A 25,942-nucleotide genomic window follows, 5' to 3' on the forward strand; every position below is an offset into this window, starting at 1 on the left:
GGGGGGCAGGACGCTCTGCAGACAGCACCGATAGAAGCGCCTGTACTACAGACGAAGGCGTCGTTGACGGGTTTGGGCTCGCAGAGGCGCAGCGCGCCGCCGCGGGGGGAGGAGGCAGCTTCACGGCAGCTCCCGTCAGGAAACGAGCTGCTTTTCCACGCAGCCCTTCCCAGGCGCCCAGCGCGCACCGGGAGCTTCTCGGGGCGATCCGGGGCCGGCGCCTGCCAGGCTATCCGCGCCGTGCCGGCGGCACGGAGGCAGCTGGAAAGGAAGCAGCTCCGGCGGCCGCTGCCTCGCTGGGCGCTAGGTGAGAGCAGTTTCTCGACTGTTTTAGCAGAAGGACTGAAAGGACACGACCAAAGGCAGGGCCCGGGCGGCGCGGCCCGTGAGAGCGCCCCAGCTGCGCGGCGCGGGCGGCAGCCAGCAGAGACGTTTCGTACGCAGATGCAGTTTTCACCACGCCAGCGACTCGCTCCTCAGGCTCGGCAAGGCAGGCGGGTGCCGCGCGAGCCTCCTGCGCCCGGGGCCGGCACGGAGAGCGCTCCGTCCAGCTCACCACGCGCTTTCCCTGTTAGCGAGCAGCGCGGCGCCGCATGCTCGGGGCTTAGCGCGAGCGAGGCCGCCGAGCAGCAGAGCTTCGGAGCCGCCAGGCCAGCGGCTGCCACCTGGGCTCGGGCCAGGCCCTCCGGCGCCTCCCGGCCGACGGAGGCGGCCCGGACCGGGCCCTCGGCTGCTCGCAGCTCTTCAAAACCGTGGGAAGGTTGGTGCGCACCGACTCGGAGCGCTGCCTGCAGCTTGGTCTCTCCCCGCCACCCCAGCGAGCGAAACGCTCGCCTGCCGGACACCCGCGGTTCCCTCGTCTCCAGCGCGGGAGCCGCCGGCCCGCGGCACACGCGCTTCGGCACGGGCCCCTCTCAACACGGCCGCGGAGCGATGCTGAGCAATCCCCGGCGCTGAAGGCGTGGGGCAGCTCCGCGGCGCAGCCTGGTGCCGCCGGCGGGCCGAGTGCGCCGCCGGCGCCCGCAGCCCCCTCCCTGCTTCCGCAGGTCCCCGTTCGCACGGCGCTCGGCCCCCCAAAGAGAACTGCCAGAGAACCCAAAATCTGCGTGACAACACGTTTCACAATGAGAATAGCTGAATTTCTCTGGCGTTTGTGGGATTTTTAATAGATGCGGCCTTCAGTTCTGCAACACCACCGCCGCGGCGGAGGTTGCACGTGTCCGATCTGTAATCCTCCCCAACAGAGGACGAGCAACGCGCAGTACGCTGCGTTTACACAGCTGCTCCAGTAAGCACACGCACAGGTGGCCACTGCGCCTCTATTTTTGCAAGCACCTTCAAGCCTGGCGTTACGCAGCCATGCCGCGTTTGCACGTGACCTGGACGGAGCTGAGCTCACCTCTCCAGTGCTTGGACTAGGCCCGCGCGCACGCACGCGAGCTGTCCTCCCAGAGCCCTCGCACGAGTCTAACGAGCAGCAGCGGAGACGAGGGGTCAGAGGCAAAAAAAAAAAAAAAAAGGGCTGACAAACCGCCACGTAACCGCACCGCACCCGCCCGAACCCCGAGGGAAGGGGGCTGCCTGCAGGCGAGGGGCAGCTCTGCACAGCGAGCGGGAGCGCGGCCGTCCCGCCCGCCCTCGCTCAGGTCCCCCCGGCTCCCAGGAGCGGCTCGCGGGGGCTGGACTGAACTCAACACGCTCGGAGGGCTTCACTACGTCCTCGCTCTGCCCACGGACGACCAGAAGCCTGGAAACCACGGCTCCACCTTCCAGGAGGCTGTGGGACCCCAGAGAAGGAGCAGCCTCGAGTCTCGACAGTAAAGGAGCTGTTCGCAGCAAGATCCGGTGTGACGAACGCTGCGCTCTGCGCTGCGCTTTCACGAGCTGACCTTTAGGCAGCATTACCTGCCTAGGTACACAGCAACAGCGCGCCGTAAAAAACAAGTCAGCGATAAGACCGCGCTCCTATTTGCTCTGCAGCCCGCGCAGGAAGACGGGAGCGCGCGGCCGTGGCGCCGGGAGCCCGGCGCCTCCGAGTCAGCCGTGACTCAGGCGGCAGGAGGAGGTCAGCCGGGCCCCGCGCTCCGCCGGCCGGCTGCTGCCCCCCTCGGCCAGCCACCTCCCCCCGGCGGTCCCCCGCAAGTCCCTTCCCTGCTGTCTCCACACGACGCTCCTCTACGTGTTTCTTCACATTAAAATTGGCTAATCTGTTTTTTTTTTTTTTAATGCCTAACCTCCTTTCAGCGCAGCCCGCCAACGAAGAGCTGCACAAAGCTTTGCAAGCTGCTCGCGTTCGTGGGGGAGACGCTAGCTTCGCTCTTCGGGTTTCTGCAAGGCGGCTCCAGGCTGCCACGGCTCTGGCAGGGACCTCGATGCGCTACGGACCCCGCGGGCCGCACCAGCGCCGTCCGCGGGGCGCTGCCTCCTGCGGGGACGAGCAGAGCAGGCTCAGGCAGAGGGTGCTGCTCCCACGGGGCCGAGCGCCCGACACGCGCAGCTGCAGCCTTACAGCTTCGTGTGTTTTTAACGCAATCTATTTAGTTAACTCTAAAGGACCCTCAGGCCAGAGCTTTTGCTCTAGAAGCTGTTTTGAAGATCGTTTTAAACGAGCTGACGCTGAAGGGGCCGTGCCCGGGCCGGAAGGGCTCGGGGCCGCAGCCCGCGCGCGGGGCCTGCAGCGCTCGCTCCAGCGGCGCCGCGCAGCAGCAGCAGCGCGCCGGCTGCTGCAAACGAAAACAGATCGAGACCAAACCCCAGTCCCGGCGCGGGCCGGTACGGGAGGAGCCGAGGCCCTGCTCCGGTCGGCAGCGCGGGGCGCCCACGCACCGCTGCGGCTGCCCTCCCGGGCCGCGACGAGCCCCGAGCCCGGCTCAGGCAGAACTGCCACCAGCCCTGGGACGTCAGGGCTGCTTGGGGGAAAGACGGCCGACGCTGTGCCAAGGGAGGTTAGCCACTGCCACGGATCAGCGCAAGCTTTCACCTACCTGCTGAAACGTTTAAAGAGAAAAACTGTCCCGCCACCGGCGGAAAGCGCCCTCCTTGTTCTGAATCCCTAGCTCCCGCCGCCGCCCCGCCAGATTGCACGTGGCTACGGAGCTACGCTGCTAAATTGCACATAGCTCACAAAACCCTCTGCAAACAAGCAGGGGCGGCCGCGTGCAGCCGCCCCGAAGCGGCACCGCGTTGCGTAACGCGGCGCCCGGCACGCGCGGCGCCCACGTCGCGGCCCCGCCGCGGCTGGAAGCAAAGCTCAGCAAGGGAGCGGGAAGGGCAGCTTTGCTCTCTGCGGGGCGCCCGGAGGAGCGGCAGCGCTCCGCGCGCAGCGCCGGGCACGGCCCGTCTCCCGGCCGCCCGCCGGCCAGCGCGCGCAGGGCTCGGCGTGCCCCGCGGCCTGCCCGTGGAGCGGCGGCTCGGGAGCGCGCGCGCGAACGGGCCTCCGCCGGCCGCGGCAAGCCGGGCTCCAGCGAGGCCTCGAGGCGGCAGCGGCCCGCCGGCGGCAGCTCCCGGCAGCCGCAGCCGGGCGGTGCAAGAGGAGAGCGACGTGCCCGTGCGCCTCTCCCGTCTCCGGCATCTGATCCCTGGAGTAGAAAATCTTACCAAAGAGAAACAGGCGCTTGCTAAGCATCAGCCTGAACCTCACCGCGCCATTTATCGGCGGCTCCCTGCTGCTATTTGCTCCCCGGTGCCCGAGTCGCTTCCTCTGGCCCAGCTCAGCCCAACGGGCCGCTAGCGGCCTGCCGGCCCCTTCCCAGCGCCGGCGGGCAGCACCGCTCTTCACGTGCACCTCGGAGCCCCCGCGACCCTCCCGGAGCCCCCGCGTGTGCCGATGCCGCCGGCTCTGCCCGGCCGCCCTCCCGCACCGCTTCCCTTCCAGCCCACCCGGCGCCCTCGGGGCAGCAGGCGGCCCTGTCTGGCGGCCCGGGAAGCGAGCCGCTGCAGGAAAACGAGTTGGGAAAGCTGTTGGGAAAACGAGCAGAGATCACCCGCGTGGGGCTGTAACGTCAGCTGCTCCCACGCGGCCGGGGCCGCCCAGCCGTGGGCTCCTCGCGCAGCTGCACGCAGGAGCGCGGACACGTCGCTTCGCCCCTGCGCACGGCGGGCAGGGGGAACTCGCGCACTGAAACTTTCTCTCGGGACTCAGACCAGCAACTGAAAAGATTACCAGCCAGCACAGAGAGACTGAAGGAGACGCACGTCCGCCCCGGGCCCCAAGGCACGCAGGCTCGCCTGCGCACCCGCCGCAGCGCTGCACACCTTTTCCAATCCACCCTTCTGGTTTTTAAACCGGACTAACCCAGCCCACAGCCCCGGGCTGACCGCGAGGGCTGAAACGCAGCGTGCCGTATCAGCGCGCCTCGCACGCTCAGCCAAAGAATAAAAACAAATACGAAAGTCCCGAGTCGGAGAAAGAGCTCTTCCCTTCGCTTGTGCTCCCGACGCACGCGGCTCATTCCACGTGTGAGGTTCGACGAGAGGGGAACCTGCTCCGTGGCACCTACCGCTGCCTACCCAGCCGCGGCACAGGCTCCAGCCAAGCAGCAAACGCGGACACTGAGGTTTCAGCAGCTCCCACCTGCGAGAGCCCAAGGGTCAAACAGGCCCTTGGCGGTTAAGGAAGTTTTCTGGCTGTTCCCTCAACCCAGTTTTATCCCGTTAATCCTGCAACAGCCTCTGGATCTCTGAAATCTCTTCCTCTTCTATAAGGTAGGTAGTCTTGCCCTTCAGGTGCTTGCAGACTCATTTGCCCCAAATCTAAGCTCTTTAGCATTTTTAAGCATATCCCCATCTTCCAGTGTATTTGATCTCCTTGCGCAATTTGTGATCCTGACCTGGCCAGACTGCAGACACTAATTCCAAGTGCAGATTTCCTAGTAAAGTACTGAACAGATCTACATAAACGCCCATCTCTTAAGCCGTGCCTACACTGGCTTTTCTGTCCAACACGCACTGCAAGCTAGCTTAGGGCACGTACGTGTTCAGTCACGTGGGTTCCTCCGTACTGTACCTAAGCCCCCCTGCAACCAAACGGCATTATTTTCTCCATCTCCAAAGTCTGTGACAGCTTTTTTCCAACTACTTACAAAGCAAATAGCACAGTCAACCTTTCTGTAGCTTTGTGGGGGCCACCTATGCAAACAGCCACTACCCTGGTGGCAGAGCAGAGCCACGTGCTGCTGCCGCAAGACGTGACCTGCCCGACCACAGCACAGTCCAGCTGCAGTACGCTCGGCCGCACCAACGCTTCCTGCAAGTCAGCGCTCACTGAGGATGTGCAGCTCAGCCACGCTGCAACCGCACAGGCAACCTTGACAGCCTCAAGAAAAATGGGGCAAGCAGGCCAAACCGATGTCCTGCAGTCCTCAGCCACAGCAGCTCCACAGAGCCAGCGTAACCATCCAAACAGGCCCAAACGCTGACAGACAGAAATCACACCGCCAGTGCATCAGTACAATTCCCAGGCCGTTTTACATTCGTTTGACAATGTCTGTGCACGCATCAGTAGGAAATATTTTTTCAGCTTGAAGACAGCAAAGCTCTTTATCAAAAGTTTAAAGCCCAGCTACAATAAAGCATTAGCAGCGAGGTGCACAAGTACACACACACACACGTACAGCAGGCTCACATTTAGACAGTGGAATATGCAACTTCTGTACCTGTATCCGAGTCTTTTTGATCTCCATTTGTTCCGACAGTGAAAGGTAACTTCCGCTTTGTAGCTCTCTCTTTCACCTCTTTGCTGCCATCGTTCCGGTCCAACTTTGGAGTCTTGTTCAGAGAAACTTTATCTTTATCCTAGAAAGGAAAGAGGCAGATCAGCAAAAGCTTTCCCTGGGTTTTGCTGCAATGGAAGATCGTCAGCTGCTCCCACAGACTTTCTGCACCAGTGTTCGAACTCACAGGCACGAGTGCCGTCCCCACTCCGGCAGTTTCCAGGCTCAGGTTTTAGCGTGCCGAGAACGGAGCCTCCTGTGGCAGAAGGCTCTATGGCCCGTCCTCCTCTGCAGGCTGCGTGCTGCGCTCTACGGGACACGGCTTTTTCCTAGGGGTTGAACCCAGCTGTCCCTGCACCAGCAGACAGTGGCCCCAACACACCATCTCCTTTTTAAGGCAGGAGAATTAGTCACAGCTGCTGAGACACCGCGCTCAACACCACAGCAGATCGCCGTTGCTGCGTGCTTGGGGAGGGCTGCAACAGCGTGTACTTCTTGTCCACGCAAGCTGTAGCACACGTGCGTTAAGCTCAGCTGTTTGCTGATAAAGTGGTTACTTCAAGTTAAAACGCTCATACGCTACTACAGAAGAGCAAGGCCAATGAAGGCTGCGTTACATGGTGGGAAACCTGCAACCAACTCACACGAAAACCAGGGCTATCGCCGTGCGTGCAGGCGGGAGCGAGGAGGAAGAGGAAGGCGGCGGGCAAGGCTGGCTGGGGCACGGGAGCGTCTCCGAAGAAGCCGCCCCTGCTGCTCGCTGCTCCCGCGCAGACGCGGCCCGCAGCACGCTGCTCCCGCCGGCGGGAGCGCCAGGCCCGAGAGCGACGCTGAAGCTCGTCTTTCAGCGGGGAGAGCTGCAGGCTTTTCCCTGTGACCTGCAGTATTTCTAGCGCAGGAGTATAGCGTTACCATTTGAGCTTACACGATAACACGCTACTCTGGAGAATATTCTGGCAGTCGATAAGCCTGCTGATGTTACTGGCTGTTTAAAGGACCAGCCTGCCAGCCAAACACATTTAAACGGTTTGTACTGTATGCACCGGCGTAACAACCTGTACCAGAAAGGCCAGTATAGCTCCCAAGGCAGCTTTCTCCATCTGAAAGCAGGAAAGCTCCTTGTGCTTCCAGCTCTGCCTGCTCTCCTGTAATTACCTCGATTACAGGGTGAGGGATTTAACAGCAGCAAACATCCAGCAACAAGCAAGCAGCTCCACAAGCATCGGATCGACCAAAGCTCACGCTCCGGTAAGGTTTGTATTTGGGGTTGATCACCTTTGAGGCCCAAATATGTGCAAACACCAGCGGACGCGTTTGCATCGGCTGAGACATTGGAACAGCCCCTGTCCCACGCAGATTCCCCGGGGCCACGCCGACGTGGCGCTCCGCTGCGGAGCTTCCTCTTCTCCGCAGCCTTCCCTTCCCTTCCCAAGCGCCGGCACGCTCCGACCGACGTCCGCCCAGCCCCTGGCGTGCCCCCGAGCTCCCAAACCCCTCCGCCAGCCCGGCCCCCTCGCCGCTGCGCGGGGCTGGCATCGCCCACAGCACACGAGCCGCCCGCGGGCATCGCAGGCGGGTGCCACGGGCTGCCCCGTGGCAGAGGGCCGCGGCAAATACCACGGAAACCACCCGTGCAGGGAGGGAGAGCAGCACGGGCTGACGGATTTCGCTCCTTAGCGCTGAGCTTCTTCCGACTGGGCCTTTACAAGGAGAAACCACGTCACCTTAAGGACGGGGCTAGCCAGACTGCACGAGCGCAGGGCAGGGGCTGCGCGAGCGCCGGCAGGCAGAGCCTCGTGCGCGCCTCGTGTGCTTGGGGCGGCTGGATTTCAGGACGCTGCCAGGCGGAGCGGGCGATGCTGGGGAGGCGCAGCGGGAGCAGCGGGAGGAAATGCCGAGGAAAAGCTTGGAACGAGACCGTGTTCCTGAAGTAGGGAGCCAGGCAGACCTTCGCACACAACGGGCGGCTGACCCACGGCTGGAACTCCAGGAGTTTAGTGTGCTAAGAATATACAGGCCCGAGTTATGCATTTGTATTTTTGGTATTTGAGAAACTGTGTTATTTTAGGCAAGTGCTCTGGGTTTGAACACGGTACCATCACTCTAAAATCACGGGCAAAACGACCAGCTTGGTGATAAATCTCATTTCAGTAATCCAGCAAAACCCAGACCCTAAGCTATACTAAAATTTAAAAAGTTAACATTTCAAATTAGTGATTTAATTATGCTCATTTTTAAATGTCGCAGGGCCACCGCCGGGCGGTGAGAGAAGCCAGGCTAGCAGCCGCGCCTCGTGTTCGGAAACCCGGGCACGCTGCCGGCGGCGCCCGCCGGGTCCTGGTCACAAGACGGTGCCGTCACCGCCTGGCCGCTGCTCCTTCCTCTTTCTCAGTTTCTATCCGGTGACCAGACTTCAGCAGCAGATTAAAGAGAAACCGCTGACTCCAGACGAGCTCACGCCGTTTCCTTGCTCCCTTACCCAGCCCCGGTTTAGAGCCCTCCCAGCACGCAGTGCTAACGCTGCGTTCAAACCACTCGGCCCCTCTGAACCTCGCTCCAGGAAAAAAACTGGGGGCTAAGAAACCAGATGTGGGAATCCCCTTTTTGGTAAAGCGAGCTACACAACCTACCTCCCAGCTCGGTGGCTCGGCCGAGGGAGCGCATCGCTTTGCGTCCAGGCCTGGGGAAAGGAGAGTCTTGCTCAAGGTAAGACCCAGGGAGCCTTTCCTTATTGCACAAGTTATCAGAGCTCCAGAACAAATTCACAACAGCCAAAAACACTCCAGCATTTTGGTTAAATGTTCTGTATTTAAATACTTTCATTTATTTTTCTGCTGTGAACAGAAATAGTTTGCAAGAGTTTAACTGCAAGAGGAAGGTTTGTAGATGCCTATGTTTGCATGCAAGCTCCAACAGCAATGCTATACTCAAAATCCATCAACTCTTGCTACTTGAGAAGGAACGTTAAGGTGGGGTAAAACATTATCCTCTTTGGATATGAACGACTGGAGAGGCCTGACCCTGACATGCCCCTGGAGAACTTCACAAACACGCATTCAAGGCAATCATCAACCCAACAACTTTCAGTGCTCACACACCCTTGCAAGTCAGGGCCTGGGACAACAGCATAAACTCACAGAAGCGCCTTTGCGTTTCTCCTCGTCGGCGGCTCATCGCTGAGCGCACCGCCGCAGCCAACGCGGCGTGCCTGCTGCCCGCAGAGCCGGTGCACCCGCACGCCACGCTGCTTCTGCTTCAGGCACTGGGAACCCTGCGCCCTCGGCACCTCGCCTTCGCAAGCCTCGCGCCCGGTCCCGGCCGCTCAGCTTTGCCAGCACGGGTCTGCGGGGGCAGACCTCCGACACACAGACGCTCCCAGAAGCCTGCTGAAGACCTGTCGGTCATACCGACACTTCCCTGCATCGGCAGCTGTGCTGGTTACCCGCGTCCGTCCCCTCGCTTGAACCCTTCGAGTAGACGTTTCCACAAACTGGGACAGAATCGCGCTTTTTGCCGGCTTTTGCAGCAAGAGGCCAGGGATCTGGTTAAGCTCCTGGCACCAGCGGTGGGATTTCCTAGATTTTGAGCATTTATTCCAGACACCATTTTTGCAGTGAGAACTCCAGCAAGAGGTCAATTGTGCTTAACACAGAAAATACGATTCTTTCGCTGTCTGCACCCTCCCAACAGACTGCGGCGGGAGCAAGGCAGCCAGGTCCTCTGCCGCCCGCCGCGCGCTCTTCCCCGCGGGCAGCCCTGGCAAGGGCAACGGCTGGCAGCGCCGCGGCGCCTGCACCCCAGCCTAAGAGCTACGATATTGGTGTGTTAAACAAAGCATCGGTTAAAACAGGCACTTTGAGAACCAAGTTTCACGAGTGGCTCCAGGTGACAGCACAGCAAGCTCACCTTTACACAGACACCCCTTCCCAAGCAGCAGGGGCACTGCGTTCACCCGCTGGGGACGAGGCAACGGACGCGTCCACGGGCAAACGAGAACCCCGGAGAAGGGCAAGGAGAGCAAGAGAACGGGCCAGCCGCGGCAGCCGAGCAGAAGCCGGACGAACTCTGCCCCGGGTCACCTGCGAGGGCCCGCTGGGAACGGGCCCGCGCCGAACGCAGGGAGAGCGAGACGCTCCGCAAGCGGCGCGGGGGCTGCCGCGGCCGGGCTGCGCGCGAGCCCGGCGCCCGCTCCGCAGGGACGAAGGGGCACGGCACAGGTCAGAACGCCGCTTGTGCCAGAGTTACTGTGATCTCGTCCAACGCTCCAGGCAAGAGCCAAAGAGAGAATTAAACCAAAAAACTTCTCAGAGGCGAAGTACGAAGGCCCCAGTATGAAGGCTCAAAACGGTGGTGTGAATTCCCAGGGTCGGACAAGCTCAGGCAACAGCCTGTTTGCATTTTCCCCAGCACTCAGAGCTGCTAATCCAGTAAGTTTAGCAAAATTAAATACCAAGGAATGAAGAAGCCGTGGCAGTCCAGACGCCGCTTTGAAGATTAATTTGTACAACAGCAGCACGATAACATTTCATTATAACCAGAGCAAGGAAGATCCAAGCTTTGCTCTCTTCTAGAGAGCAGCTACCTGTCCGGGTAGCTTTCAGACATTGCACTGAAATGACCACAGAGAAATGAAGGCAACCTGGGGAATAATATTGCTGAAAATAAATGGGTTCTCATTTTCTTGTTTTAAACCTTGCTTCTGTAAACACTTCCCATTTCGTAATGCCGAAGGTAGTCCTGCTCGACTAAAAGCTGCTGGCATCGTGTTAGCTTCTCTCATGTTTAAACTAAGCTCAGATACCTCCCAAGGACACCAGAATCCAGTTTCACCAAAGGGACAAATCCAAAGGGAGTGACGCTGCAGAGGACCTGTACGAAAGCCTACGTGTGGCCGGGCGCGGGGTCGCGGCGGCCGGGCGCTCCTTGCCCGGGGCAGAAGAGGCAGGTTGGGGGCAGCAGAACGAGTTGCCCTTCGCAGGCAGCAACAGGCCACGGCTCCGGCACCCCACCGCGGCCGCGCTGAGTTACGAGTAAGAGCTACGGCACGAATAACCGAGCGCACCTCGAGTTCCCCTTCCAAAGCCACGTCGCGAGCTGCCAGCGGTGGTTGGGCTTCAGAAGGCAAAGCAACCGCGACCGCCGCGGCCCTCGGCCAGATGCCGCTTTTACCCTCATGCAGGACTCAAACTAGGCCAGCTTACTATCCAAATTCAGGCTCCCGGAGCAAAAATAAATACATAGTTCTTTCAGACGCAAAATTCTGCGAGGCAGAGCCATACACAAACCCAGCAAAGAAACGCGCGCTGCCCGCCACGAGGCCGAGCGGGACCACAGTTTGCTCTACGAACGGGCTGGGTGTCTGCAAGCTCCTCTCGCCTCCTGCCCACGGCCCGCGGGGACACGGGGGCCCACGAGCCCACTCGGCCCTGGCGCCGCTGCCGACCCGCACCGGGGCCCTCCGCGCACTCTAACGCTGAGAAAATCTGTCTCACGTTGCAGGTGGTGCAACAAAACTTTCAAAATATTGAGAAAATTAGAGTAAGTCCCGTTCTTAGATGTCTTAGGCCTTCATTTAGATTTTTTTTAAGAAGAGACCACCCTCCGATGATTCTGTGCCCTGTAGCTTCAGCGAACCCTTGGCTGCGGGTATCTAAGCCCCTGAGCACCGCTGCAAGTGTCCCACGGGGGATCTGCGCTCCCGGGCAGGATGCTCGCAGGCACTCGGGAACAACCGACGCACGAGCACTAAATTCCCTTCTCTGAAACCGGGAGAAGGGCGAGGGGAAAAACACCGAGGACTTTTAAAAAGAGCAGGAAAAACCAGGAAATTGCAGCACAGCATATTTATACCACTAAAATTATCACGGATGAGAAGCGCAGCAGTTTTCCCTCTTCACCGCTGTGGTGCAGCGGCGACGGAGGCGGCGGAGGTCGGTCCGTCTACGCCAGCCCAGCAAAGCGCTCCCCAGCAGCCCTGCCCTCGCCGCCGAGGCACGGCCACCGCGTCCCCTGCGGGAGACAACACCCTCAGCGGTATTTCTAACGCCACGGCCATCTGCTCTGCGTCGTTACCCTGGGCTCGCTCCGACACGCAGGTCCGCAGCCAGGGGTCAAGCCCAGTTCTGCTTAGTATTCAGCGCAGATATGGATTTCTTCAAAGCCACTGCAGCAAAAACGCAACTCGGACTACGCAAGTCAGCCTATTTCCCCACAAAGAGAAATCCTCTATCACAGCTTCTGAACACAATCTATAACCGCACAGCAAGTGATTTAGGTCCTGGGCATATCAGGAAACGGCTTCAACAACTGATACTGCTCTTACTGTGGTGCTCTGCTCAGTGTAAGTTATTATGGGTAGACTGTTTCTGGAATGGAGTTCTGTAGATCTATATAAAAAAGGAGAATTATTCATATATGGTATGCATATTTTTAAAAAGCCCTTAAGGCTGAATTCAACCAGAAACAGCTCCTGCGGCTGCTGATCATCTCTGACCTCAGTCCCTTCCCAGCAGCAGGCCATATAAGGCCTGCAACGCGGATCCGCACGCCGACCGGCCCGCTCCCGCCGGCTAACCTCGGGAGAAAAAACTCCTTGCGGAGGAGCAGCAAAGCAGACAGAGCTTCAGATGTGTTGGCCACGGAGACGCAGCTGAGACGTGGCTTTTTTTAAACTATTTCACCACCGCGGCGGCGCTGGCGTAGGTGACATCTCGCTGGTTAATACCTGATCCCGCTGCAGCGCGCGGAAGGCTGAGCGCTAGGAGTTCGCTCTCCCACTTCCCAATTAGCTCTGCAAGCGAAAGGCAGCAGCTCACACGCTCTTCCACACTGCACAAGCCTCCCGCAGAAAGGGCAGCTTCCCAGGGAGCACGGCGTGAGCGTTTAGAAGCACGGCACTTACGGATTTACTGCGGCGTTCAGCCCACCAGCACGGGCAGCCAACAACAGAGCTGCTGAATGTCCTGTGCATTTACTTTTGTTTAGTGCTAGTGCTTCCAAGCCCAGAAATATAAAGTCTGTTTGTTTAATGTCAAAACTACTGTTCATATTAAGGTCACATTGAGAGGAAAACACTTGAGCGTAACCAAGTTAGCGCTCTGCGCGGCCTCCCGGCGCTTCGCCACGCTGCAGCTCTGCTCACTGCTGGGTCCCTCCTCGACACGCAGCTCCTCCAGGCCGGCACCGCGGCGGCACGGCCGCGCTCCCCGCTCCCTCGTCGAGCGGACTGACCCCAGAGCGGCCTGAAAGCGCTGACAAATGCAAAATAAAACAAAAGCAGCAGCTTCCTTGACAGGTCGGTACAACAGCATCTGCAAGCAGAAGGTCTAAAAACCAAGTGTTTTTACCCTTACACATCGTTCCAGCTCACGTTTCAGTTAACTAGAATTTAATTTGCTGCACAATGTCCTTCGGCCAATTAACCTGGATCTCGGCTCAGTCCCTGGAGGACAACAGCCTGCAGGTTTCCTCACCGCTGAGAAGGCCGGAATCAAGCGAGCAGAAAGGCTCTTCCCCTTCCTCCCTAAATAACCCTGCCCGCAGGCCTGCACCGATGCCTCTCGGCGGGAAGCAGGCAACTGCGTGCGAGTTATCGAGCCCAGGGAAGTAACTACAGTTCCCAGCATTCCTAACAGCATCCAAGAAATCTACTGTGTAAATAAAATGTAGTCTTTAAGCTGCCATGAGCAGATGAAATAAAATGGAAGTTGACTCATATTTAACTGTTCCTTTCCCTTCTGAAGCACCTGCTCCAGCAATAAGCTGCTGATACACAGTACCGAGAAACCCTCATATTTCCATATTCCGCGCTCCAACCTGAGTTTCTAGGTTTCAACCTCATCCGCCAGGAAGAGGCGGGGTAAATTTTGGTATCTTCGCTCCATCCGCGACGGCGGCTGCTGCTCTCCACCCAACACCCCCGCCGCCAGTCTCTGCCCCCTGCCTCAAGGCAGCGTGCCGTGCCCGGGCCACGCGCCCCTCGCAGCAGCACCGCCGAGCCCCGCGGCTCGCCTCCTGCCCCGCAGCGAGCCGTGGGCACGCAGACACCCAGGCAAACGGGGCAGACGCTAGCAGCTCACTTGGTAACTGGATTCGTGCCTGGGATTCGCCTGCTGGGCAGCCACCTCTTTCCTCGCTTTGTCCACGATAGGGCCTCAATTCTTTAGGGGAAAGTAGAGTTACTATAATTACACAACACAGGTAGGATTGCAGGGAAATGAGAGAACAAGAGATGCAGCATCATCGCTGCTAATAAAGCTTGGTTTCCTCTGTCAGGCAGGAACTGCTTGGGGAATGCCAAGAAACTGGACCAAGGGGGTGAAAAGGGGGTGCGAAAGGTATTTGTGTCCACAGCGGAATACAATAAACACAGGTTCTAATTTTTACGTAAAGGTAACATTTTGTACACAGCTTTCTTCACAGCTATTTACTGGAAACTACCAATATGCTGAGAAAGACTAAAAAAGCTGAAAGGCACAGCTTACGGCTGGAACAGATGGTAGGAATTTGGGGTGCAGGGAAGAAGGGGAGAAGCATAAGTTTATTCATCCTTAAACTCAGGCTTCATTTCAGCATCCTCCTCCCAAGCACAGTCAAAACCTAAATACCTCATTTAAAACCCCCAAAGCAACAATTTCAGCAGAGCGATTCACATGCCGACTCCTGCTCAGCTGTTACTTAGAGCCCAGGCTTCGGGGTGAAGCCAGAACAGCTGAGTGTCTTGCACAGACGCGGCTTTTACGGCAGTGAGAAAAGGAGGAGAAACGCTTCCCGTACACAGCATTTACTTAAGAGATCATTGCATTATTTCTTCTTTCAAAGGCTTAGTGTAGAAAGCTTAAAAGACTGACAGTATTTCTGGAAGAGAGTGCTTCCCAAGCGTTCCCCAGTGCTCAGCCAAGTCAAGTCTGTTCAGCTCTAGCACTTCCCAGGGAGCTTTACAGTCACCAGAAAAATAAAGCGGCCCTCACCCCCCGGCTTAGCACCGATAAACAGGCTGATTCAGGTTCAACTCCAGGTGACAGCAGCCCAAGGCAGCCTCCTGACATATCAAGTACTGGCGTGGCTTGAAGACATCAGGCACAAGGGGCAGCATCCCAAGAGGAAGGCAAGTAAACAAAGCACGCTACCTTTTTCCCCGTTTGTTTCTCCACCATGTCGTTGCTGAGAGAGAAATCTTCTGGCTGTGGTGTTTTAGAACACCCACCCTTGGGCATCGTTCTGCCTTCCTTACTTGATCTTCATTTATGCAGCCATTGCCTCATCATCAACCGTCTGTTCAGAGAGAGGAAAAGAGAAGTTAGACATCTCAGAAGGACCGTTCCAGTGGGAGAAAAGGCAAGATGCTTCCCCAGGGAACAGATCTGCACTAAACTCCTCAAAGACGACACCAGGAGGCCGCAACACCTCCAGACACCGTGCGCCTCGGCTCAGCGTGGGCAGAAGAGCTGCTGGCTTCTGCCACCTTTTGCATGGAAGCAGTGACCTGCCGTTGGAGTCTTAGGTTGTGTTAAATATAACTTCTTTCATGTGCAGCAGGTAGCCTAAAATGGACTGTGCCCAAGCAGAAAGCAGTACGCCTCCTGTTCCTCACCTACAGCATTACTCAAACCTACGTGAAGCTTCTCGCAGCCACGGTGCCCCCAGGGACTAGTGACGTCGCGGCGGACCCTCCGCCGGCGCGTTTGCGATGCTGAGCACTTTGCTGCCACGGAGTTTGTCACACTGATTTCCCAGGCACTCAGAGGACTAACACAGAAATCACTTCACTGCGCTAAATTACATAGTCTACTTATAAAATGTCCTTTTTGAACAGGTCTGCACGGTGTAACAAGAACACAGCAAATGCAAACAAGGTACGCCGCTCCCGGGCGGTTGCTCAAGGGGCTCCTCTCCCGTCCCCTCCTGCGCTGCCCGCGCCTGGCCTAGGTGAGACGCTGGAGCAGAATAACAAAGAGCTCTGCTGCTCCTGCCACGGGTTGCCTGGTTACAGGGCTGAAAAGACAACTGACATCTGAAATACAGAGAAGTACGAGCTGGAACGGAGATCAGACACGCAGGCTGAAGCCAAGGCATGCAAGGCCTTTTTAGGTGAACAAAAATATCTCCTCTCCTGGGACCAGAGGCTAAAAAGCATCAGTGCAACAGTACATTTCAGACTAGTGACCCACATCAATTCCTCTAGCAAAGGTCTCATTGTGCTTGCGCTGAAGTGTATAAACAGGGAGCATTTGAAAACTCCTTCCCCAGCTAATTGCCACCTGACAACACTACACATTGCACCCATTAACTTCTGAGAACAGCGGCTGGATTTCTGCGCAGCTACAATTGCAGGAAACCGTCCAGGAACAAAGTCGTTCCAGAGCTCCATCACAAGACTGGGAATCCTGGGGGCGGGGAAAGAAACAGCAGCTACAGGCGGAAAGGGGAGCCGAAGCCTCCTGCCTGCCGGGCGCCGGGGAGGCGAACGGCAGCTGCTCCTTTGGATGCTGACGCGTCCCCAGCAGCAACCCGGGAAGGCAGAGGCGCCTGCGGGCGCCGGGGAGAGCCCCGGCCCCGGCCCCGGCCCCGGCCCCGGGCGGGCAGCGAGCTGGAGCCCCGGCGGCCCCTAGCTCGGGGTGCTCCTCAGCACGGTGTCTCAGAAGAACCACGGAGATCCCACCATCGTTTAAACGCTTCATTTCTACTTCACAGGTTTTAGGGTCCTTTGGGTGGGTGTGTGTCGATTCACAGCCCTGCTGCAGCCCTAGTCACGGGACCGAGCAGAACCGAGAGCCCCGGAGGCGCCATCCCCGGCGGAGACGGCTCTCCCTGCCCGGCGGTCCCCCATGCTCCGCGCGGAGGCTTCGGGCCTGGGGTCTCCTTCCGACCACCCCGCTCGACGAGGGGGTGGCCGGCGCCGAGGCTCGGGGGCCCCGGCCAGGAGATGACCTTTCCTCTAGGACCGAGAGAGCAGCAAAGGAGCCCGACACCGCGGCCGAGCCGGAGGAGAGGCGAGCACGCAGCGAAGGCCGACCGGCTCTCCTTGTCGCTGCTCGGGAAGCCGGAGGGGAGGGAAAGTCCAGAAAACTCGGCACACAAACCCGACTTGTCCACAGAGAGAAGACGGAAGAAAATACCCTCGCGCCAGGGCAACGACGGCAGAACTCCCCGTCCCTGGAGAGCGGCTCTTCGTCGTTTCGAGGGCCTTCGGCCCAGCACAAGCGCCGAAGGTCAAGCGCCGCAAGGACGGGCTGAAACAGCGCCGTAAACCGGCGCAGCGGCCTTCCTTACGTGCTACGAGCTCTGGCGTGGGCAAAGCCCAGCGCCAAGCAGCCCATCCTGCGGCTCCGACGCCCCAGCCGCGGACTCAGGTACGCAGCATGGGTCGCCCTCCGGAAACGTCTGGTTCTCCTGGTGCTGCGCACAACCCTCCACCGTCACGTCGCGTCGCTCCTGGAGCACGGGGCAGCCGACCCCGCTCAGCCCCCGGCCCAGCCGTCCCGGCACCCGCATCTCCCGGTTTCCCTTGAGCGTTGTCCCAAACACTGGAATTATTTCCCCTGGAAGCAGCTTCAGCACTGACAGCGCTGGATCCACCAGGCACTGTCCCCTGAGCCGCGCCGATTGGGAATGTTTCCCCCCCTCCATTTCTCCTACTGGCCCTTACTAAAGGGCATCCCACGGGCTAAAGGAAAAACAAGCGCCTGAACGTGCGTGTGCCGGGGGGGCCGAACAGCAGGAGCACTGGGGCCGGTCCGGGGACGCGAACAGGCCGGCCCTGGCGCCCGGCAGCCTCCCGCGCACGCTCACGCCAACGAGCGCTGAAAACCCAAGGAACGGAAACTCAGCAGGCTTCTGCCGGGCAAAGGATGCACTTTATAAAGGGTATTAAAAACCAACAGCCTCACTTATCGCAGGTACCTGAGCGCAAGGACCAGCACGCACGGGATCCGAGCACAAACACCACTCGCTTCATTAAACCCAGCTCCGCGCGCAGGAGGTCATCTCTCGGGCGTCGCGCGAATCTTCTTTCTGGCCTGCACGCTGCCAATTTATTCGTGAAAAAAATCTGTCCACTCTGGACGCCTTTGCGGCTGTTTGTAACCGGGGTATATACCTATTCACGTGCAGCTCCGAAAACCTGTTTAACTGAGAAAAGGCCAGACGGATGCCAGATTAATTCTGCACCCCTTCTGTTCATCTAGCTGACTCATTACACTTGGAAAGCTGGCTGCCTCTTCATGTAAACAGAGCACTGGCCTATTTAACAGCTTGCAGGGAGTATTACATTTGCACAACAATTACCAACAACGCTCGCATCTTCGCTTCATTTTTAAGCACGTTTAATAAGAGTCAGAGGGGAGGTGCAAATTCCCGGTCTGTGCGAGCTACCCCCAGCCAGAGGGAGCGAAGGCAGAGGCAGAGGGACGGCAGGGCGTTTTAAAACAGAAAATCTGGGGCTTCGCTATTACCGTTTGGCTCTGATCCCTCCTAATCGGAGGGCTGGAGAGGCCACCCCCCTCGCTATCTCCTGCTCCCGACGTCACCTCCCCACCAGGAGACAGGCGCTGTTTTGCAAGCAGTTTCCTAAGCCCCTCGCGCTCGCTGGTTACCCGTCTGCCGCGCACTAAGAAGCGGGAGACCGAAGGAGCTCAACGCGCCGTAATCCCTCGCGCTCCCCCGGGAGAACAGAGCCGCGTTTCCCGCTGGCCAGCCGAGCCGGGCGCCAGCCCCGCGGCAGCGCTGCGCGCACGCACCTGCAGGGCCCCGCGCCGCCTGCCCGGACCGGGAGCCGTGTCGGGAGCTGTACGAGGCCCGGAGCGGTGCCTCCCGCGGCCGCCCCCGCAGAGCCCCGCGGCAGGCAACCAGGCGGCAGCTCGCCGCGTTGCCCAGGGCACGCCAAGCCCAAAGCCGCACGCTGCGTCCGCAGAAGGCCTCAAAAAGCGACGGTCCCAAAAGGGAAAGGGGAAAAAGGCGGGTGGGGGATCACCCGCTCCGCCCGACCGCACAGCCCGGAGAGGAGCGCCCGGAGCGGCCGCTGCAGCCCCGAGCTGGGAGCCCAGTGCCGCCAGGGCTGCCGGCGGCCCGAAGCCACGCGGCGCCCGTCAGCCACGAGCGGGCTCCCGGCAAGAGCGATGGGCTAAGCCGGGCCGGCACGGAGGGACGCGGCTAGAATCTGCTCCAAGTTCACCAACAGCCAACCTGAGCGCTGCCCTTTGCAGGGGAGGAGAGGTTTCGTTAAGGAACCGAACGCGGCCGATGTGCGTGTGAACTCCATAGCGGACCGTCTCCTGCCTCTCGGGCAGAGCCACTCCGACGAGCGGCACCGCACCCGAGACGAGGAGAGGGCCGAGGGCTGCCGGCGCTCTCGGCCGCACGCCCGGCACGCGGCGGCACGGGCTCCTGCAGCTTCGCTTGCGCGGCCCCGGGCCGCCCCGCGTGCCGACCCACAGGGCTCCTGCCACTCCTGCCTGAAGCCGCACCGGAGAGCTCATGCCCGGGAGCTGTGCATCAGCGGTTGCCCATGTCCTGCCAGCCTGGAGGAAAAAAATGTCATGCAGACTTCTTTAAATGTCAGGCAACATGAAAAGCTGGCTGAAGGCTCCTCAAACACCCTCCCCCAAATTCAAGGGTAGAAATCAGAGGCGCAGATGTTACTTGCACATATCCAACACACTTGTTTGGTCTGTAAAGGGTGGAATATGAACAAGTCCCTTTTAAATATAAAACTTCATGCTCCTTTTGAGGACTTTGTCCCCAAAAAACAGCTGTAACAACAACTCAAACGAATCACAGTCAAAACTGATCCCCCAAACACTGGAAATCATGTAGAGAAAAATGAAAGTTGAGCTCTCTTGGAACATGCTTAATTCTGTCCTTCTCCATCACCCATTTGACAACTGACTTCAGATATATCTGTCCCCTCCGGCGAGGACCGGCTCCGAGCTCTACAGTACAGAGGCAGCAGCTGAGTCCGTACCAAACTCACGCGCTGCACCGCAGGCACGCTGCGTGTTCAGCAAAGCCACCAGGCCTTCCGCGGAGCCGGCGCGCGCGCGTGCCGCCTGCGGCTGCTCCGCAGCCCCGCTCCCAGCGGCGGCAGCTGCTCTTCACCTGTTTTCCCTTCCCGGCGAGGCCCGCGGCAGAGCGCGGAGGTGCGGACCCAGCGGCGCTCGTGAGCGCCCGCGCTCCCGCGAGCCACGAACAATCGCTCTTTGTGCTCCCGGTCGGTTCAGGAAGAGTAAAGTCCATCTTTTTCTATCACCAGTGTATAAGCACAAGGACAGCAGGAATCCTGCAAGGGAGGCAGTGTAAACACAGGTGCACTTCGTTTAAGGAACCGTACAATGTGTAATCACAGAGATTAGCTATTAATAACATACTGCCGCACGATGTGCTAATTCTTACAGGCGTTACCAAAACAAGTACGTACTACTGGAAAAGCAGAGAGATCTCTGCATTTCTTCCCGGCCTCAAAGCAGCTGGTTGGAAAGCAAGTTAAGGCCATTTTGGATTTTTGGGTTACCTTAAACTTCAACACAGCAAGATCTTCCTTCTTGTCCCTTGGAAACTCAGTATCTTTTTGTTACTGGTTTTGAATGGAGATTTCGCTCCCTTTCAGAAGTCCTGATAGATAAACACTTCCTAGCATGGCTTCTTCTCCCCTGCTCTTGAAATTAGTTCGTGGTCCCCACAGTAACTATCCTTTCTTCTGCCCTTCTCAAACATTTAGTTCATCTTTACCCACAGTATTTTCTGATCTCCTGATGTTCCCGTAACTACTGACATCCGTATGTATTTGCATGGGACTCGGGCAAGGCATACTTGCTGTCTGAAACGCACGCCAGCCCAATAGGCTTAGTAATAGCAATTAAAGCAGCTATTAGTATTTCAGTCATCTGTGGAACAGACACATCTTCCCGCTGCTCCTTAGAGCCAGAATAAAACAGAGGCCAGAGCGCGCCGCAGCCTGCCACAGTCCGGCGCGCCCGCGGGCGCACACCTGGGTCTCTGAGGACCACGGGCACGAGCACGCTCAAAACCTCGCAGGGCACAGCGCAAGTGCAACTCCTCAACGGTCCTCCTGTGGCGACCTGCTGCACAGCACGATCCCTGCTAACTAGCTAAGTTTAAACCACAACGCTCTCCACGCAGATGTCGTCTCTGAGCGTCACTTCCCGTCCCAGCGCTTCAAGACTGGGCAACGGGCTAAATTGGCTTTGTTATCATATTAAGTGCCAGTATTTAACGAGGTTATAGTTGGGAATTTCTGCCCAACTAATTGCGATGCAGAATATTCCAGATGGGGCCGTTCTCAGCACACAGGAACGCTGAAGCAAAGCGAGCCCTGGCAGGACCCTGCGACCGCGAGCAGCCATGCTGCCTGTGGTTTCTCCAGGAGCAGCTTTTCCCACAAACTCTTCCCTCAATTATCTATATGCAGCTGCATCTTGATATTGCTACACTTCTGGATGCCGCTGATGATCTGGGGACCGGCCAAGGTTACAACACGCCTGTTTCAGCCAGTTCGCCGAGCTGCGGTCCCGGAGCAGTCAGCTGCGATGCGGATGAGGAAATCTCCGGTGCAGCCCGTGTTACAGGAAGGCTGATGGCCCCTCCGCACACCATTAGTCACCGTGGAAGATCTGATTACAACACAGTTGTCCTTTCAATACAATTACTGGGTGGTTCCAGGCCCTTAACAGTATCACGGGATCGAACTAAAGCCCTCCAGAGAAGCGGGGGCTCTGCGCCTCGCATCCCTTCTCTACAACGGAGGAGCACACCAAGCCCCAGCCAGGGCACGGCTGAAGCAAGCACGCCACCAGGCTCGTGCAGACGAGCTTCCTTAGAACAGCCAGGAAACCCACCAGACGTTCCCACTGCTCCTGGAGATGGCGAGTAAAGAGGATTATTCCCCTAGCACAAGTCCCTCCCGAGGGCTATGCAGAACACCACCACGCAACTGCAGCACGATGAGCAACGCTAAGACGACTGCACAAAAAAACCTCGCATCAGCCACGTGCGCTTAAGAGGAAAAAGCGGCCAAAACTACCCAACTCGTCTTGCGCGCAGCGAGCAACGAGGAGCCCAGAGCCTCCGCGCAGGGCTCGGGGCGAGCGGCTCAGGCCACGCCGAAGGCCTGTCCCGACGCGTCCAGCCACGGGGGAAGACGCCGCTTCCCGACTGCTTTCTCCTAGCGAGGTTTAACAGCAGCGCACAGCCGCGTGCTGCTTCCTGGGGTAAACGCTCGTCTGAGGCCCATCGCACCAAGGCCACAAACCTATTTCACAACGGCAGCATGTCATCTCGCGCGATCGTTAGCTAAGAGATGAATAAACCCGAGCGGTTTTGCCGAGGGAGCCGCTCAGGCCGAGCGAGCCTCGCGCCGGCCTTCGGCGGTCCGATTTAGCGGGGAGAGGCGAGCCCGCGGCGCGCTTCCTCCCGCCCCGTCCCCCTCCTTCCAGCTCAGCAGCTCCCAGACTGCTGCAGCGCGCACAAAGCTTCCGGAAAGCGGCAAAATCCCACGGATGTCTTGGTGAATTTAAGAGTCAGCGCCAGGCAATGGAACAAATCTCCCCCCAAACCCGCGCCAGCAAAGCCCCGCGGGCGGCAGCTCGGCACCGACGGGGCACGGCCCGCCGAGAGGCGCCCGCAAGCTCGCAGCGGCCCCCCTGCCGAGGGCTGGGGGCACGGGGAAAGCAGAGACGCTCGGGGTTGGGACCCGGAAGGCTTCTTGGTTACACCGCCCAGGCGCGCGCCCTGTGCCTCGTTACACTGGGCATGTTTTCCAAGCGCCACGTTAACTTCCCAAATTGCCTATTCGCACATCCCCCAAAGTTTTATTTACCCACAAATACTGGAAACGCTCTGAAAGGAGACTAATACTCGATTTAGTGTTGGCAGGAACGCATGTTCCAGCCGGAAGGCGGACGAGGTGACCTAGAGGTCCTTTCCAGCAGATGTTTCTAGGATAATACTGCACAGGCTTCACGCACATGACTTCTGACATCGTGCTTTAGCAAAGCGGCCTCCTAAACCACCACGAGAACAGCGGTGGAAGGAGATGGCCCCCCACCCCGAGGATATCCAAGGCTCCTACGCCAGGCTTCTGCTCTGGAGGAGTTTCCTGCCCCACCGACCATACCGAGAGCCTTAGCAGAGGCCTCCCACCCTCAGCCCTTCCAGTCAGGGTGGGAACGTCCACGGCGGCGCAGAGCAGCCAAATCCAACACCACCACGGACCAGTCTGGGCCAACGCATCACAGCAGCAAATAACCGCACTCCCGGCAAAACCACCAAACTCGTGTGACATTCTCCCTCGAGATATGGAAAAGACAGATTCAGAGTTCACATTAAACCTGTGAAGTCCATAAACACGAAAGGGATTAGGGAAAAAAGGTCCAGGCCATTTCAAGTCCTTGTTTTCTGCCAGGGCAGCGCTGAGACAGGGACGCCTTCCCTGCAAACGGGCCACGCACCACGGAGCGGGCACGGCACGCCGCCAGCACCGGCCAACTGGGGCACGGAGGGGGCCGGCCGGGCTGGCGGGGCAGGGCACTGGCACGGAGCTGGGCGCCGCACAGAGCGCCCCGGGCAGCTTCCGGGCTCCGGGGCAGCCACCCACGTCCCGCCGCTCCCCGCGGTGGCTCCCTGCCCACCTCCGAAGGGCTAACGCCCGCCCGGAGCCACCGCGGCCCCCCCAGCAATGCTGTCACCACGCTGCTGGTGTTGCTTTAAAAAGGCACCGTGGTTCTCCTAGCCCCAAGACACTGACAACCACGTGGCAATTCGGGATTTTTTCAACCCCCGATGCAAACCCAGCTCGCTTTGGAGCTGTGTACGTGCTGACGACAGACCGCCACCACGGGGCTGTTTAACCAGCGGTACGACCGCAGGAAGCCTGCTGTGCTCCCGTTGGGTCCTACGCAGCACAGCCAACACGGAAAACGCGGCATGAGCTTCTCCAAGCAAACCGCACGCTCCGTCACGCACCAGCGCGCTCACGAGGAGAAGCGCCTCGCCCGTGACCTTCGCCAGCGCTGCTCGTTTTGTTTCAGAAGCCAAAGCTCACGTCCCTTTTTCCTCCTTCAGCCAGCAGGGCCTCCACCGCCGCCACGTGCCTGCGGGGCGCGTGGCCTGCCATCGGCGTCAGGAGGCACGAGCGAGGCGGGCGACCATGCTGGGCAGGGATCCCGGCCATAAATACGCAAGGAGGAGGTGGACGTCGTCTTCCAGGTAATGGCAGGAAAGGTTTTAGCATAACACAATTCTGCTGTTTTGTAAGGAATCAAATCAAGGTTAATTCTTCACAAGCGTGCAATCCTCCTCTTTTCTTTCTCCATCTCCTTCTCACAAAATACAGTGCTTTTGAAGGTGATCTATTGTATATAAGGACATAGGAATGCATTTACCAAAGCGAGTACATTCTTGTATAGGGGAAATTCAATTTTCTCTACAATGCAATTGTTGAACGTGCCATTAGAGCAAGAGCGATGGAAAGCAGTCGAAAGGGGCCGGCTTTAACAAATCGTTTCTTTGAGGACGTAGGCTCCCCAACCTTTAAAAAACCCCTCCTCGCTTTGGGCCTAATTACACAAGGCCTCGGCCCTTATGTGCAGAGTGAGATGACTTGTTAGAAAGCTACTGCTTAAACACTCACTGAGAAATGACTGATGTTAAAAATACCTAGAGCTGCATTTCAGCAGCTAACCACATACACATGCCCCTTCCAGGAAACCTTCACCTCTGCAGATGTCCTCATCAGTGTTTCAGATCTATACCTTGGCTCGCCAAAGAGCCTAAGCATTTTCAGAAAGGCAATGTTCAGACAAAACGTGCGCGTGGCACGTTCAGGGAGAAAAACAGATCCTCTGCCTGCCTCCTTCTCTTCCTTGAAGGAGAGCGGTCCGTCTCCCAGATGCACTCTGCATTCACCTCCCCCCACGCTGAAGAATCAAATGTGACAACACTACACTTAGCAGCAAAACTTTGAGAACGGAGGGATCAAAGGAAGGCTTATTTACCACAGAGAGGAAAACAGGAATAGAAGCCAAAACAAAAGGCAGCCTCTGTCCCCAGGAGCAATGCAAAGCCAGTCTGCAAATGCACATCCTGCTACAAAATAATGACACATTAAGGGACCAGTTAAGGAGCCAAGCCTTGGAAGCCTAAATCTTTAAGATTTAGGTAGGAATGGTGCAACCAAAGGTGCTGTGTACACACCTGGTCCCCCAGGTCTGGGCTAGTCCAATGCAGCTGGCACCCAGCAGGTCCTACAGCATTTTGTAGGTCCTTTTTGTATAAAAGCACTGAGATCTATCAAAGCTAACTTCAGTCCCCATGTCCCGAGGACTAAACCTTCTCCCAGCCTGGGATAAAACCCAGGCTTGTGCAGCAGCATGGGCAAGCCTGGCCCGTCTGTCCTCGAGGCTGGTCCGCACTGGCGATAGCTGCCGGAGAGGGCTGGGGGCTCGGAGCAGCACGGCTAACTACGCTTCCCTGTCCAGCGGATATTCTGAGCCAGCTGAAGCCTCGAGAGCCAGGCAGGAGTGTCGAGTTTTGGCAGTCTCTGTGCTTCATGCTTGAGCTCTTGATGTTGTCCTTTTCTGCAGCACTTCTAATGGACCTCTTGGCAGGCCAAGAGCCTACCTGTGCTGCACGCTAGGGCAGACAGAAAATGGCTCAACCAGCCTGAGGCTGGAAAACACTTTTTCCATCCCAGACACAATAGCAGCAGAGACAAAAAATATTAAAGAGCTGCAGTTCCCAAACTCTGAACCACGAAGGAGGGACTGGCTTGCAAGCTTCTTGCAGACCACCATAAAGCCTTATCGACAAGCTTCTAATTGGAAACACGCCCCGGCAGAGCCAGTACAGCTCTGCGGACCTCTTACCCCTGCTTGGAGAAACCACCAGTGGTTCGCCTACCGCAAACCTAGAGCCAGAGTATATAGAGCTCATTACTTAAAGAACATGGGATCGCATGACATCTTAATACAACAGCAAGCTCCTAAGCTGGCCCAGGCCTCGGTAACTTTAGCCCGGTGAGCTCCAGGAGCAACGCAGGAATTTCAGGGCTCTGTTCGGCTGTTTACATTCCTAACTGATTGGCACAAGCAGAGTTAAACGCTCTGCCTCTGCGAGGGGGTTGCAGCGTGCCCGCTGCGCGCCCGCTTTGGAGAGCGCGGCTCTCGTGACTCCGGCACACTGCGTTTCCCCTCCGCGCGCTGTTTGCACTTGATAGCAGG

At 58.3% G+C, this 25,942-nt stretch overlaps 1 protein-coding gene across 7 annotated transcripts in view; it reads right to left on the minus strand.

Annotated features, from left to right (window-relative positions):
* ANKRD11 (ankyrin repeat domain containing 11) overlaps nt 1–25,942 on the minus strand; it is a 163,045-nt gene that overhangs the window by 27,969 nt on the left and 109,134 nt on the right. For all 7 annotated transcript variants that reach the window (XM_062586535.1, XM_062586532.1, XM_062586533.1 and 4 more), the window contains 2 exons: nt 14,840–14,984; nt 5,655–5,793 (listed from right to left, as the gene is read on the minus strand). In XM_062586535.1, coding sequence (XP_062442519.1) covers nt 5,655–5,793; nt 14,840–14,926 — 226 coding nt within the window. In that variant the 5' untranslated portion in view covers nt 14,927–14,984. The remainder of the gene's footprint in view (nt 1–5,654; nt 5,794–14,839; nt 14,985–25,942) is intronic.

The sequence above is a fragment of the Rhea pennata genome, chromosome 13, assembly GCF_028389875.1.
Source record: "Rhea pennata isolate bPtePen1 chromosome 13, bPtePen1.pri, whole genome shotgun sequence".
Taxonomy (NCBI): Eukaryota; Metazoa; Chordata; class Aves; order Rheiformes; family Rheidae; genus Rhea; species Rhea pennata.